The sequence below is a fragment of the Metopolophium dirhodum genome, chromosome 9 (genome assembly GCF_019925205.1).
Source record: "Metopolophium dirhodum isolate CAU chromosome 9, ASM1992520v1, whole genome shotgun sequence".
Classification (NCBI taxonomy): domain Eukaryota; kingdom Metazoa; phylum Arthropoda; class Insecta; order Hemiptera; family Aphididae; genus Metopolophium; species Metopolophium dirhodum.
In genome coordinates this window covers 17,719,748-17,737,522 of record NC_083568.1, presented here as the reverse complement: position 1 = coordinate 17,737,522, position 17,775 = coordinate 17,719,748, and the positions used below count along the sequence as shown (strand labels likewise).

The window sequence follows — 17,775 nt, the reverse complement described above, 5'->3', positions numbered from 1 at the left end:
GGGTTCACCTTCATACTTACGCCGTGTCGTGTCGTGTTTTTAATGATCATGTGGCCCGTGCAATATTTTATCTGCAGATGTATATCAAAATGCAATACCAATGATAAGTACCTAGATACAGCGAATATTGTACCTGATGATAACATTTTATAATTTTTTTTTAGTTATTAGTATTAGTACATTTTGGTCCACGAATCTGTAACCACACGGCCAAAAGTTGAATATGTTCAACTATACGGCATCGTTTGGTTACTGTGGTATCGTGTGATCAAATAACATTATACCATATGGTATACCTTAATTGAACCACGCGGTTCAGACAATCAAAGAAAATTATTTTACACGACACGACACGATGTAGTATATGAACCCCTTTAATGCCTATATTATTATTGGTAACGATTTCCACATTGTACCTACCGTAGTACACTAGTACAATAGTACCGTTAGTAAATAACCAAGCAAGTCCGGACTTGTCTACTTTTCACACTTAATATCGTGACCGAGGCGAGTGTCCATTAACATATAATAATTACATAAACATATGAATCGGGTATACGATATATAGCTGGTATCTCGTTCAAAGTCGTTCTTATTTCTAGGACAGAAATGTGATGTAGGTGTAAAAAAGATCGCGTTTAAAACTATCAAATTGTGATTTTCTAAAAAAAAGAGGACTTGCCATTATGTTGTAGCGAGGCAATCATTAATATTTTACATTTTAAAACAATGATATCTTAATTTATTGTGTTTACATAATATAGTAATATATATTTAACTTAATATTATATTATATATATATTAAGAGGTTCAGATGGTATATGTGTAATAATTTGAACACTAAATTTAAGCACTTAATGATATGACTTTGAATTTGTTTTCTAAAAACTTTAGACGCAAATTCTATAATACATAGCTTATAGTTATGAAAAATGTTAAGAATATAATATTATAATAGGTAGCCCGCGGTAGGCACGTAAAACTGATTAATATCAGTTATTTTAATACCTATACTTATTCAATGTTGATATTAAACATTTATTTATATATTAACGATGTGTTAAAAGTTATGAATTTAAGCTTAAATATAATATGTATAATCTAAAAGTTTTATAATGTTGAAGAGAGTAATTATTATTTATTTTTATTTATGCTTGTGTTAATTTGGTGTGCCTGTATCAGTTTCTAATTTTTTTTTTCGTATTACGACTATTACGTTAAAATGTCTAATTAATTATCATATAATCGATCATCGAACACTGAAAAAGTATAATTTGTTATCCATTAACTGTATAAAAAATCTATATAGGTATAAATGTATAATATATAATTCACAGCAATATAAACGCTAATTATTGTGTTATACAATCGTCGTTCCGCAGTCTGAGATACTAACGATACCATACCGATCAAGTCCTCGTGTAAAGGCCAAAAGGGAATCCTGGCGTGAATTTTGTTCCAGTTTAAATCTATCGATTCACGTCATAGAATTCTGGGACGCCGATAAATTATGTGTTGAAAGTTCTATTATACAACGCGTCAACACGTATAACGAACGTCACTGCTGTACATAATGAAAATATCAGGCTGCAGTCAGATACCTGCAGACTGCAGCAGTTAGGTATCTGAACTTTTTTCGATTAACTATTTAATTATTATTCATATATGTTTGAGGCGGGGAGGGGGAGCTTGGAATTTAGAGGTGCCTACCTAATCTTTGACGAACTATATAATGCAGCTATAATTTACAAACAATGCATGTTTGTACTATTTACACGAAGTCTATACAAAGGAACTTAAACGTCATGTCCCTCGCTCCGGTTTCCGGTTTGGACAGGACTTCATCTGGATCTAGTATACCTATATGATATTTTATCTGAAGATCTCATGATTACGTATGCACCGAGGACAAACATGACGCCGCCGTCACCTATAATAATCCTATTCCACATTTCCAGCTCACTCGTATTAAAGTATACTAATATAAAAAACACAAGGTAAATGTATTTTTTTATTTATAACGTCACAATAATATAAATTAAAGAAAGGAATATAGTTTTAATACTATATCATACATTGAGGTATGTTATATTTTATATTTTATGGCCTCATGTATGGTCGTAATCGATATCTACTGATACTGCAAGATATTCTATCGCCTATTGGTATCGACTACCTTCTTGTTCCATTGTGATACTGCATGTTTCTACGTTCTGTCTATTGTCTTCAATATCCTATATTTTCTATAGAAACTTCTGAATTTTTTGTAATTTATATTATACTATTAGTAAGGTAGGTTGAATTACATTTTATCGAAAACATTGCATTTCAAAATGTCATTGTCTGTATAATATATTAGTTAACTTAAAAAATTAGTATGATGATAATTTTTTTTTTTGGGGGGGGGGGGGGAATCAAGTATATCCTACCCGAGCCACCACATGCAAGTTCCTATAAGTAGTAGTAAGTACCGTTGATCGTTTTATGAATTATGAGTTTATGACGTATAATGTATATAGTTTAGGTAGGTACATAAATATTAATTATACAATAGCCGATTGCCGGTACCTATATGGGCCTATAAGGATATATAATCTGAGAAAGTTGATTCGCATCATTCCTTCTTAATTTAATTAACTTTAAAGTCCTTCAACATACTTTTCGACACTCCGCCCTTGTCTATGTTCCTCCCTGTACCTCTTATTATCGATGCTTTCCAATTTACTTTAGATATCTGATATATATATTTTAGTCTACTTCATCATTATTTTTCTTTTGTACACATATACATATATATCGATGTATATACGTTATTTATATGTTTGTTTGTAAAATTAATAATATTGTTTTGTTGTCACTATAAGATTGTTTATATATTATGTTTACTTTTGTCAAAAGGCTAAGCCCGTCAAATAAATAAAATAAAATAATATAATGTGGACAGTATATTAAGAACCATTTTCTGAATTCAATATTCACTAACGTAGGATTTCTTGTATTTTATATCCACAACGTTCATCTATGCAAATACAAATTTTAAAATTAGTTCCTAATCAATGGTCATTGGTAGCGAATGAAATTAAATACCTACTCAGTATGTAGGTAACCGTAAATTGTAAGTCAGACTCTCGTATTTTTTACAGTCCATATTCAGGTTTCTTATTGCATTAATGACATTCAAGCTTATCAGTGAAATTTCCCATACGTGAAGTGACTAGGTATCTGTTTAGTGTTTTCACACATTTGCTTATTCATTTTGGGTAGGTACCTACCAACAATATCACATTCATTTAATTTTAATTAATAATGCAACTCTTCGAATAAACAAAATATAAAAGTGAAGTTCCTGTTCCTATATGAATATTAATTATATTAGATTAGGTAAACGTGCAGCCTAACTGTTGCTTTTTTTTGTTATTTATTTATAAACGGATAAGACCCCTTATTAGAACAATAGTAACATTAAGAGACCAGCTATCGATTATAATATGTGTATAAGTTTAAACGCATATATTAGGTACCAATCTAAAATTTCAATAGATTACATGGATAATAAGTAGGTACTTCTAAAGCTTGCCTGCGAAATAATAATACCTATATCCATCAATGTAGTTAGAATAATATCACGTACCTAAAATTCTGTGTACTATCCACATTGAATACTAACGATAAAGAAATCGTGGACACCCGTCGAAATGAAATAGGTAAATTCACTACCCATATTTATTCTATACATGATTATTAACTTTTCGATGATTATAATAGGTAGGTACATTTATAAAACAGCTTAATTCACAAGGAAAACAAACATTCATTTTCAAAATCATTTAGGAGAAAGTAAACACGTGTATTATGATTCACGACCAGTGACCACAATTATTAGTGTGTTGTACATAATAATATTATATAATATTATAGTACCTAATCCATTTAACTTAAAATGTCATTCTGAAAATCCTGAACTTCATAGTAAGAAGTTACTGTAGAGCAATAGTCAGTGACGGGTCCGTAGGGCCGCCGCCAGAGCTCACACAGCGACATATAAATAAATTATAAATAATCCAAATCGTTTCTTGATATATCTAATCTAATAATTTTAATTTTACGGGTGATTAAATAAATTTAAAAATTGTAAGTATAAATAATGAAATCTATATTTGTTAAATTTTATTTCATTTGTAGTTGACAGGAATTGTTTACTTCCGATTTCAGTACCAACTAGATTCACTTTCCTACCAGATGAAAGATGCTGAAATAAATCTTTGGTGGCGTCATTCAAATGAATGGCCTTCCCCTTCTCCCCCCCCCCCCCACGAATCATTATTGTGTATTGGCCCCTGACAATAATAACAATTTTGTTTTTCAAAATACAGCTAGTATATACACTTCCAACTATTGTCTAGGTATTTGTATTATATTAAATTTTTTTTCCGAATTCGTTGTTTGTAACTGGTAAGTATAACTGTACCTATACGTTAAAACTGACGTGATGATGATTACATTTTAAATAATGAACCATTACAGGTCGATTAGTGATGGACCGGATCTTAGTAGGTTCGAAGAAGTAATACAAATACATAAACAGTGTATAAATGTAATATATACTTAATATACTTATATACTCAAGTCGTGAAAAAGTCTGTAGTATCCATGCCGCATGTGTGTGTGTGTGTGTGTGTGTGGGCGGGTGTGTGAGTGCGTTCGGTTAGATTCAAACAGATTTGTATGGTACACGAGTTATTACCCGGTATTTTTTCTTTTGTTATTTTTTCAACGTTTTTCGGACTCGTGAACTCGAGAAATGTACACACGTAACAATATGGATAATGCTTGAATGATTGAATGAAAAACAATTTTGAGATTATAAAATATAGGTTAATAATTAGTAGTGTATACTTACTATGAATCAATAAAACATAATTTCGTCATTAGAAATTAATTTTAAAAAAACAAAAGGAAAAAAGATGAACAATCGCATGAAATAAATAACTGTTTTCTGCAGGCCAGTCTGACCGGAAAGGCCTACGAGGTATGGTGTGAAATGAACAGTTCCCGTGGCCGGTCCTGGGTGGACGTGAATTGTCGGCACATGACGACCGTGACGGCCAGTGCCGATGGTGGATGGTCAACGTTGATACGGCGATAGCGACAACGGTTTGTGAATATGCGGCGACAGGAACAGTGGCGACCGGTGAACTTGCTCGGTTGGCGGGTTTTCGGGGAGGAAATATTCTATACAGACATCCGGTTCGTCCGATGCGTTATTTTCGCACCCGGACAGCGCGACGCCCGGTCATTGAGTATGAACGGCCGGCCGCCAATACCACACCTACCACCAGAGCTTGAAACCGTTATTAATCTAATCTAAATAGAACATTTTTTGGATACCGGTTACCGGTCTTATACCGGTCGGTCCTGTTGTTAGCGGTAACCAATTGCCGGTACTATATTCAAAATTACAGGTTACCGTTTAGTGATAACCGTTTTTGTAACCGGTATTGGTATAAAAAAAGGCTCTTGGGACATACTGTTGGACTTTTGATGTTCCCTCTAGACCAGGGATGGCCAACCCACGGCCCACTTTGGAAATTTTTGTGGTCCGCGAGATTTATCATAAATTTTTTTATTTTTGTGCCAATAGGTATAGATTATTCTGGAATGCCCGCACAACGAGTTGAGAAACAAATATTCCACTAATTCGTGGTTTATTCGTCGAATAAGACTTATTCTGACATTGAAAAAGTGGTAATTATCTATTTTTCCTTATCTATCGAATAACTCATATTATTCGATGAATAATTAATATGTTTGAAAAACCGGGCCTAAATAAATAAACTAAAATTATTATATTATCGATGTTTGTAAATTATAAATTGATTCTGTTTATTTTAATTAATTAATACACCAAAATTTTTTTCTGTTTTGTTCAAATCTAAAATGTGTAATTTAGTATGCGGCCCGTGAGCTTATAATGTATTTCCAAATAGTGGCCCACAAGATCATTTGGATCGGCCACCCCTGCTCTAGACCATTGTGGACTGTGGTGCCGCCTTTGTCGGTACCGCTGTTATGGTTGCCGTCTGTTCTTCTCGTCCGTCGCGTAAACAACCGAAGCCGGCCAGCATCGCTCAAGGTTAATGGTCGCGTGTCGGTCTGTTCCGTAACCGACGTACGCGGAATATGGATGATCTCAAGATCTATTGGTCTGCAAACCCCCCCCCCCCCCCCCCCAATCACCTGACACGATTGTCATCCTGAGCCCAAGTAGTCTATACCCGACACGAACGGTTCGCTATGCAGCGTAGCTCCGAAATCGCTATTACCACCATCATTTCCTCAGTATTTACAGCGATCACTTTTGGGTCCACGAAAGAGGACTTCTCCTCAGACCAGCACCACCCGGATTTTCCCACATCACTAGAAATCTCGGACGTATACGTCGAAAACGTGCAGTGGTCGCCATTGATAAAAAAAGCTCGCGCTAGCTCAGGCCCCTATACTCGTCGTGCGCTTTCTCCTCTTTTCCTTCAGCTGGTTTTGTGCCTAGGTCTCCGGACACAACCCGACCAGGCAGTGCATCCCGCAGCAGATCGATGTTGAACGTTTCGATAGATGATACTATATGATACTATGATGATGCGATGGCGATGTATAAAATACTATAATATTAGTTACTATATATTACTATTAGTTGTTAGACAGAGAGGTCCCTTCGGCTCCGTTTCCGAATATTACATTCGCTTATAACTTGAAAGTATAGATAAATAGCTTAATAGCGTGAATATGGTTTTCCCGCGGTGGTCACGATAATGTCATTCATCATCATTTATTGGGTAATGTCAAGGACGTATAAGGAATGGAGCATGAGAAGAAACATCGTCGATTATCCGTTCATGTGCCTACGCAACAAGTATAGGTATATAATATACATACATATCACATAATATATGGGCGAATAGGTGATGTAACCATAATTGCGTTCTATTTTAATATTTATAAATAAATAATTATAATATTATCGTGCAGGAGTAAGATTATATACTTACAGGATATTTTATAGTTTGATTATATTTATATTATATTCTATATTATAAAATCAATGATTATACATGTACTTACGTATATACCTGGCAAAGTGTAAAACATGTCATATATTATAAAGTGACGTATCAATTTTTTAGATTCTGAGAGTGGCGAATGAATATATTGTACCTATTTAGTATATTATTTACAATGATGTGTGTTACATTTTTCTCTCGGTCAACATTTAGGGTAGGTAGTAAAAATGGTCCCATTTTCGACATCGGCATCTTTACTAATAGAACAATGTATCTAGTTGGTGCATTTGGGAGATCAAAACAGCAAATCCCCAATAGTTTTCAAAAGCGTAGGGAATAAAAAGAAATTAAAAAAAATGGGAATTCTTAATCAAAACCAATTTTTGATAAATGTATTTTATTTTTTTGGTGTAACTCAAAAACTAATAACCGTAGATACTTGCAATTTTTACCAAATATTTATATTAGTATTTTTCATATAGGTATGTATAGTAACATTTTCAAAGTATTTTTACTCTTATTGGGAAATGTATAGCTTTGAGAAATCTTACAAATGTTGTTATTTTTTTTAAATTATTAGCTATATAAACTTTTTTACTTAGTAAAAATGTATAAAAGGGTCCACATAATATGTTGCTTTAATAGAAGTTCAAAAATATTAAAGAGAAATAGGCACGATTATTTTTATATTTATCAGTTAGACAGTCCAAAGTCAATTCAAAGTTGACAAAATTCATCAAAATCCCGAAAATTTGGATATTATTTTTAGTTAGAAATTTATAAAAATTTTTCTTTTAATAGCTAACATCATAGACATTTTAATATAAGATTCCCCAAGTATAGCTAGACCTTACTAAAAAAAAAAGTTTACCGGAAAGTTACGCTATTTATAGCCATGAGATATTTTCAATTTTTTATAATTTTTTTTAAAATTATTAAATTTGATAATTGATTATTTATACAAGTATTCAGGTATGCTAGGAAGACACTACGTTTCAGCTCAGAAAGGTTTTTTGTATGCAAATGTTTATCATTGAATTAAAATATGACATGCTCAACAACTACTGTACAACAGAGCAGTACCCACTTGCCCTCCTTAGTCCTTTTTAAATACCTATAAACACTTTGTTTATAAAAAATCTCTTCTAGGATTCAAGGAATAAGTTGTTATATACAACAATATTTCCAATCGTGCACACTCGGTGGTTAAGTGATCCTTTCTTATTGCACATCTGACATCTAGATCATTAGAGGAACCACTATTCCAAATGTCAAGTTCGTAGTGTTCGTACGTTTTGTATTTTAAAACTAATGTTGTACCTATACAGCTATATTTAAAGTAAATATTGCTTGATATATGGCGCAACTGTTGTATTCTTTTTCAACCCCTTATTTTCCCTTTTAGGAGTTGAATTTCCAAAAATCTTTTCTTAGGGGATGCTTACGTCATAATAGCTCTCTGTATGCCAAATTTCTGCCAGATCCGTGGTTCTGGATATCAGTCCATCAATTGTTTCTATGTATACCCATTTTAAATTTTTAACTACCGTAGGGTTGAATTTTGAAAAACTTTTTTTAGGGGTTTTTTGCATCATAAAATGAAACTACAAAACTAATTTCATACTCGTAGTTTCAGTGGTTCCGGCTAGGCGATGATGAATCACTCAGGACAAGTTATTTTATTTATATATAGATATAGATAGATAGATACTACCGTTTAATTTTTATTTCTATATATATAAATCTGTCAAGAAGTTCCATCACTGGATGGATTCTTCCATAAAGCCTCCAATTCATCATCTCCCACAGCGATTGTACTTATTGTAAAAAAACACATTTATAGATTGTATAAATAAATATTGTTACAAAAACAAAATATATAGGTATAGGTTTATGCTGTTAACAGTCAACTACAAAGTACATAAAATATAACAAATAGGTATAATAGAGCTTGTCCACCTTTTTGTAAATTATAAATAAAAAATAAAAATTTAAAAGTTTTGAATTTGGAGTACTGTTCTGTTTTTTTAATAATATTGGGAAAAATGGGAATATTTACGTAACACTCGTTTTAGAAAAAATGGTTTTTTATCTTATAAATTATAATAGTTTTTAGAAAGGATCAATCGTGTGTTTATATATTCACAAATTATTTATATGGTCTTACAAATTACGTGTGTGTCAACCATTATCACCTTATTATAGCAGTTAATGTTTCAACTTTTATATTGGATTTTAGAACCATATTATTTCATTGCAAAAAATTCAAAGTACTTAAGAGGATGCTGTCAGCGCACTATTTGTTTTCTCTCTCTAGCCCACGCGCAACATAGACAAAATGCATTTGCGCAGAATCGTTTTTTCTATGTTTTTAAGTAATCTTAGAGTAAAATCACTCATTACAAAAAAATATGGAGAATAATATTTTTGAGGGAATGACATATCGATTTTTCTAAATATTGTTTCAAAACAATTTAAGCATAATTTAAATTTACAACATTTTTTTGTTTATTTCGAAAGTCGAATACAAAGTCAAATAACAATAAAATATAAGATCGATATGTCATTCCCTCTAAAATATTATTCTCTATCTTTTTTGTAAATTACTATAAAATTACTTAAAAACATAGAAAAAACGATTCTGCGCAAATTTGTTTTGTCTATGTTGCGCGTGGGTCAGAGAGAAAAAAAATAGTGCGCTGACATCCTTTTAATAAAATAAGGGGAAAACTAAAGTAAAATCGAAGATATTTATGTTACACCTTTTAATTGATAAATTAAATCCATGATTATTTGGTTTTTTTTGTCGTAATTAAAAATGAGTAACAGTTTGACTCATTGTCACCATTTATTCATATTAGTATTCTAGAATTTTAAAAATATAGTGGCTCTTTTTGTGCTATTTATATATAAAATATAATATATATTTTTTTTATGTATGATACAAAAACGTTTTTGTATGTTTAAAGACTTGAAAATATAATACAAGGTTTCTCATATTTAAATAGATGATACCCCAGATAAAATACATAATGACATTTTTTTAACATATGTGACAGTCAAAAGTCAGTTTTAATACATTTTAGTATTTTATAGATTAAACATATACCTATAATATAGATCTATAAGCAGTGTTGTGGCGAACTAAAAATTTTCCAGAGGCAAGTTACTAATATCCCAAGTATTAATGCATAATAATGTAATAATATAATATAACTATGTAATTATATTTCAGTCCGTTATTGACTATCTATTCAGAATATTATATTACATTTACTAGGGGACTAACCGGCTACTACCCAAACCTCTATTTAAGAAAAATCTCAGAGGCCTCTGAAATTACCGTTCGATATGCCACTGTCTATAAGATAAATAACTGTAATATCAAAATATTAGAATTCAGTTGTAAAAAATGTTATGAAATAAGTTATCATAACTCAGTAGATGTATACGAAAACATTTTTTGAACAAAACATTGACTTATTGGCAGAAAATGACATTATTTTGTTAAAATAAGGCAAGTTATATTTTAAGCTACAAAATTGTACATATAATTTTGTTTTGACTGTATTAATGGTGAATATAATAATTCCATATACATTTATAAAAAATAACAATAAATAATAAATAATATTTTTGGTAGATAAGGAATAAAAGACCATACAAATTTCTTAAAATTTTGTTATGTCCAAAAGAATTAACAACATAATGGAAACAGGAGCAAGAATTAGAATACATTTCATTTTTCGATTGCTTCGATGATATTTTTCTGCTTTAATTAATTCAGCTGCACCTTTTTTTACTCTGATTTCAGTCTGTTCGATGTTGTAGTCTATCCGATCTAAAACACTACCCTACAGAAACCAGATATGCAATTAGATTGGTATACTATTAATACAAACATAAGACTTATGAAGTTTGAACTAACTTGTTGAACAACCATATGTGCAAGGTCTTTAAATATGTTATTAAGTTCAAGAACAGAACTGGATATCTGATTTGCTTCACGTTCCCACTGTACGGCCATTTTAGCATTTTCTTCTTCAATAAGTATAGCAGCAAATGTTTGTGTTTGATTTGACTGTTGCATCTGTAACTGTTGTCCAAAAGAACTAGATGAACCATTACCAAACATATCTAGTAAATCAGAATTTGAAGTATTCTCTTCGGTTTCAAAACACATTTGTGATGACATAGCTTCTCTGTGTTTGATTTCTAAGAACATAAGAATACACAATAATAATTAATATTTAATAACATATAAACAGTATAACTTATTTAAAATTACTGTTGAGATAAATTTGTTGTGAATTTCGAAATTCGTTGAATAAGTTTTGTAATGATGACACTAGAGCAGATGACACATTATATGACAGTTGGGATTCTTTGTTGCCAGATAATCCACTTGAATGTAATCTGATTTGTTGAATTATTTTTTTTGTTGAACCAAATATCTGTAGCATAATTAATTTTAAATAGTATTAATAATTAATAAATGAAATATATATGAATAATGTATACTCTTGTAATATCTAATGTGAGATCTTGGATTTGTTTCTCTTGTAAGCTAGAATCATTTAGGGTAGGCCTCGATACTTGTACATCTTGTAACGATTGTAATTCTTTTAATTTGTTCTGTAACCTAAAATTAAACAATTTTATATAATATTATGTTATTCAAATAAAATAATTATTAGATTAAGACCTAGTAATGGAATATTGAGCATCTTCAAGTAATCCAGTCCATGTGGGTGGAGATTTTTCCTGAGAACGCATTTCAATGGAATTTGTTTTAACCATAGAACGACCAGCTTCCATCAACGCTGCTTTGTCATTAATACCTTCATCACTATCCGTATCATAATCATTATGTTTAGATCCTTGAAATGAATATATTCCTCTACTCTGGATGGAATTTGTTCGCATTAACAAAAATATGTCGGTGAGACTTCTAGTAGCCATATTATTTTCAAATTGATTTCCTTAAAACATACCAAAAAAATTAAATTATAATTATTGTACATTAAATTGCCAAGTATAGGGGAAACTACATATTTTTAATAATATGAGTTGTGTACTGTTGAACGTATAAAAATACAATAGTAGGTATACAACTATTATGGAATTGTATATAGTTCCAGTACTGGAAGATACTTTACAAATTATAAAAACTGGCGAGATCTTATTTTATACAACATTTTATAAAACCATTAACTAATGAAGCTTAAATAAAATTAGAACACTTACATAAAAAAATACTAGAAAATGTTTAACTGAATTTAAGTAAAAGTATGTACATAAAGATAAACATACATTTTGTGTCATGATACCAACTTGTCTATGCTTATATTTTTAATTAAGATAATTTATACTTACTGACCTATTTAATCCCAGTAAATAAAGTACAATATACCAATTATGAGTTATTGATAATTTATCAAGTAGAAAACAAAAAAGACAAGTAATACACTAACATATTGCTGCTCAAATAAGTATTGATTTTAAAAGATCATGTTATAATAATAATACATAAACAATTCTTACTTCAATATTATATAATAAATCTTCTTGAAACCCTAATTTGTATTTTGTTTAAAAACAGTATAATATGAATTAGAAAAAGAGCATAATAAGGAAAGACCTAACTTAAAAGTTTATAATTAATATTCTTTTGACAATCGACATTCGACTATTCGAGTATTCGACACACCTGTTATCACTCCCTTTTAATTTTACTTCGTGTTATCAGTTTATCACCTCTTCTTAAAACGTGGCCTTATCATCCTAATCGTATCAAACATAGAGTAAAAAAAAAACTTGTCTCTTGGGGAAAATATATCTTTATTCGTGTTAACAAGCTATCTCATAAGTTTTTTTTTTAGAAATATTGATGTATCGATTAACAATTGTAGAATACTGGATTCTGGACGGAGGGATGAATTTATTGATTTTACAAGACGTGTGTTTTTTTTATTTTATGTGTCTGTATACATGATATGTAGACGAAATATTGCTTCGATTTTTAACTTCAGTATCTTTTCTAGTATTAAAATATTAGAGATACATAGACATAGAATCATTTTAAGTTCAAACGTTGACAAAATTCATCAAAATCTTTAAAATTAAATTAATTTGTAGTTACAAATGTATAAAATGTTCAATTTTCAAAGCTAAGGGTTGTAAATATAAAAACAAGGGTTCTCATAAGTATTTCATACAGTAACCTAAAAATCTAAATATAGATTAAATATAGATATTTTAAGCTTAAATTTGGACAAAATTAAATTTTTAAACGATTTTAGTTATTTTGTTGTAATTTTAAAATATTATTCGTGAATCGTGATTCGTGGGTACTTGAAACTTTAAAAGAAAAAATTATATTATTCGTCATACAATGTTATTTTCAAATGCAATTTTCCCGGCCAAAATTAATTCAATCTACAGTATTATAAATAATAATTGAAAAATTAATTACTTCAATAGTAATAATATCATAAAATATAGCTACCTACTTATTCTTATTATAGTATTATAACTGTTTGTGAATAAAATTATTTGTCAATGACTTATTTATCATTATAAGAAAACTTTATTTTAAATTCTGAACGAAGCGATGAATGTATTGATTTTGTAATGATGTGTGTTTTTTTTTATTTTTTATTTTTGTGTCTGTCATCACATTTTAGGAAAGGAAAAAAGCTTGGATTTTCTTCAACAGTAACTTTTCTGATAGGAAAGTGAATCTAGTTGGTACTTTGGGGGGTCAAAAGTAAAAATTCTCAGTAGTTTTCAAACGCGTCGTGAAAAACAAATGAAAAATTAAGGGAAAACAGGAATTTTTACGCAAAATCTGTTTTCGAGAAAATCAATTTTGGTTTTGGTGCAACTCTAAAACAAATGACCATAGGTACATGCAATTTTGACTGAATGTTTATATTAGCATTTTCTATACACGATAAAATGTTGAAAATATTTTGACTCTTTTTGAGCTGTTTACGGACGTTGTCAGTTTTCAATTTTTTTAGTTTTTTTTTCTATAAATATCAATAAAATTTTATTTGCTGGGTTAAAAAGCGTGAAAATTTAATATAAGGCTCCTGATATATCATTCATTATAGTAGTTGAAAAATATTAAAAATACATAGGCACAATTTTTTTTTATAAGCATTTAAAGTTCAAATTTTGACAACATTTATCAAATTTATAATTTATTAATTATTTTGTGGTTAAAAATTTATAAAATGTTTAACTTTTATGGCTAAGGATTGAAAATTTAAAACAAGGCTCCACGTAAATAGGTTATATATAAATTACTTTATTCACAATAATATCATCAAATATACTTGGTAATATCATAGGCTGACTGACCGTTTTCGCTCAGAATCGTTTTTCTTATACAATAATATTATATCATTGAATTCAAATTTAACACCATCCATTACAGTGACCCACTTGTAACCTACTGTACAGCAGAGCGACATCCAGTTATCCACCTTTTTTGTTGTTGTTTTTTTCAATAGTTGTTGATTTTTTTTGTAAAGATTTTTAAAAAATTGAGAATTTAATATGCCATTTAAAAAATTATTCTTTAATGAGCTAATAATTTAGAATAGTTTGTTCTGTTTAAGAATCAGGAGATTATAGTATGCTTTTTTAAATATGTGTTCCTATACTGTATGAACGTTTATTTATTAAATAATAACTTTTAATAAAAATATAATTTATAGGTAAATTTTAAAGCAACAATAATATTACTATAACTATTAATATAACAAACGTATAATATATTTATAGAAATAGCTATATACCCCTAGGTATATATAATTTAATATTGTACAGCCAAACAACAGTCAATAAGTGTTTATATTCATTAATGATTGTAACGCAATTGTTAATTATATGCTGATATTGGATTTTAACGAAGCTTGAATGAGTCGCAAGGGCTCAAGGTATGTTCGTTATATATAAAAATAAATAGTTTTTTTGAAGTAAGACGAGTGAGAATGATAATATGTAACGTGGTTAAGTGGAATATCTGATATACTATGTCGAGATCACACTGTCGTCGTCAATCGTAATATAAAAATGAAAACAATTACACATTTTAAAAAAATCACTCTATGTGCTATGCTATAGCACAACCACGTATAATTTTGGTTTTAATAATATTTTTAAATACGCAATAAAACCTATGTTTGTTCCTAAAATGAATATTTAATTTAATTCATTAATGTATCGTATTGACATATTTTGCATTTAATTTAAAATTGCGAGGCCTTTGTCCACATAAGTTTTAATTACCGATCGATCGATACAAAACAGAATAAATCGAAATAATATCGATATTATTTATATTGATTAACTACGCACCCACACGCATATTAATGGATAGATATTTTAAATCAAAATCCAGAATAATACCTTTTGATTTTCAGAATCAAAATCGAAATTATATAAAAATTTCATGAAAACAATATTATTAATAAAAAACTTATAAACCAAATTACAAATCACGAAAAATCAAAGATTTGTTTTGGTTTCAATAGGCAATGGATACGCACTTTGTGGTTCAGCTTATAGTTTTATATATAGGTTGTAAATATTTCGAAATTTTTACATATTTTTCAAATTTTTCGTAATGAGAATTATCAAACAGTTGTATGAATATAATGATAAGTTATAACTTATAAGTATTAAAAGTTTAGAAAAGCGAACTGGAGTTTCACTGGCTAACCCCACAAAATGCTGGTTCCCTGTTTGTTACGACTTTAAAGGTTCAAATTGTGTAAAACATAATTTTAATAATATGATTTTCAAGATAATGATAGTGATTTATACTGTTTAAAAAATTACTCTTTATAAGTTAGGTGTACTGTAGAAATGTAGAATAATATACTATTAAACTATGTAGATACTCATGCAGTCATGCGTCATCTCCGGATAAAATTTGCACCCATTTCGGTTTCGGTGCTACCAGCCGGTCTGTAACTAAATTAGATAAGGAAAAAATGAATATTTTTGAAGAGAGAGTACTTATAAGTACCTACCTATTATTCCAAATAAATGGTCCATATTGAGAATATATAGAAATAAATTATTATAAAAATATTATGTAGACAAAAGAGTAACGACTGATCATAGTGACAAGAGTTGGTGTATAAATTAAATGGATATCAATTATTTGTAGCATGATCCACAAGGCACGAACCACGGTGTAGAGAAAATTAATTTCCACACTGGCTTGGAACTAAAATATAATTATATCTCTTAGTCCCTCTATAATTTTTCCGGTTGCATGTGATGGCACTGTCAATAATTGTAAAATACGATTTTAGTTTTTATTTTAATTGCAGATTTTCTTCTTCCGTCGGTTATTACAACGATGTTCTCATTTTTCTGTGATCACCGATCACAACTGAAATAAATATTTAGTTCAGTGTGACATTGTCTACTGTCTTATATTTAGTTTGGCTGGCCGGAGAGTAATCCAAAATCCAAAATACATATTTCATAATAAAATTAATATTTTATTTATTAAAATACGTGTTCTCCCTAGGTTTGTATTTAACATCACTTTATTTTATAAAAAATATATTTCTTCGCAATGAATGTAATATATAGTTTATGTCATACAACTATAGTATTTAGGTACAACAAATAGTTAAAAGCTAATAACCTCAGTTGCCAAGCTTAAGACCAATGAAAAAAAAAACAAATAAAAAATAGTATAATACAACCATTGATTAATATATATGAAATAGTAGTAGTAGTAGTATATAAAGTGTATTATTTAATCAATGATATAACAATATAATAAGACCAATGGGCAACTGGTTTTATTAAATTATTTACGTCTTAATATAATGTAATCTTATGATATATATTTAACGTAACAAACTAGTATCAACTTTCAGTTTTTAAATAACAATGGCCTTGTTTTTATATATTTTAATAGGGGTTAGGAAAAAAAAGCAAGTGAATAAAAAGCAAAGGAAAAATAAGCAAGTAAAAAAAAGCAAGTGAAAAAAAAGCATATGGATAAAAAAGCAAATGAAAAAAAAGCAAGTTAAACATTTTACAGTCACCATAAACATTACCTCGTATATAATAACGAAAATTACTACTATTCATTAATAATATGGCTATAGAAGTAGGTATAGCATATTATGTACGATGTACCTACCTGGCTACCTATAGGTAAATATAAAATGACAATAAATAACTCGTCAATATTCTGATTATCGCTGCGCTCGGATAACGGCTTATGATACCAACGTTTTTACAAATCACACGCCGATTATAGATTACAAAAATTACCCAATATACCCAAATATAATAACGCCAACTTCAGTTTTTTTAACCAAATTTCGAAATATTCCACCAATTTTTCCACCTGCTACGTGGAATGTACACGAAACAACTCTCAAAAATTTAGATCGTACTAATACCTAATCAAACAGAAGGATTTAATCATCGATTTTCTAAACTCGTTAGCTATCCCTCTATTTGGACCCTGATTAAAAAAATTAGATTAGAGATAGATTCAAATAGCACTAAAATAGCTCAATTTGATATAGGTAATTTACGATCAAAAAAAAAAAAAAAAATGTATGAAAATATGCAAGAAAATTTATTTTTACTGTGTACAAAATACAAGAATAATAATGATGATAATTATATCAAACACTTCTTAAACGCTGTAGCTTATCATATACGT

At 29.5% G+C, this 17,775-nt stretch overlaps 1 protein-coding gene across 2 annotated transcripts; it reads right to left on the bottom strand.

The window, feature by feature from the left end:
* Nucleotides 1-10,526: 10,526 nt before the first annotated feature.
* LOC132952182 (syntaxin-16) lies at nucleotides 10,527-12,769 on the bottom strand. 2 transcript variants are annotated; one of them, XM_061024375.1, is made up of 6 exons: nucleotides 12,603-12,769; nucleotides 11,764-12,040; nucleotides 11,580-11,700; nucleotides 11,347-11,512; nucleotides 10,987-11,273; nucleotides 10,527-10,912 (listed from the first exon to the last, which is right to left on the bottom strand). In XM_061024375.1, exons 2-6 carry the CDS (start codon nucleotides 12,018-12,020, stop codon nucleotides 10,730-10,732), a joined length of 1,014 nt encoding a protein of 337 aa, XP_060880358.1. In that variant the 5' UTR covers nucleotides 12,021-12,040; nucleotides 12,603-12,769; the 3' UTR covers nucleotides 10,527-10,729. The 2 variants fall into 2 exon arrangements, with proteins under 2 accessions (XP_060880358.1, XP_060880359.1); XM_061024376.1 differs by lacking the exon at nucleotides 12,603-12,769 and adding an exon at nucleotides 12,435-12,549.
* Nucleotides 12,770-17,775: the final 5,006 nt, after the last annotated feature.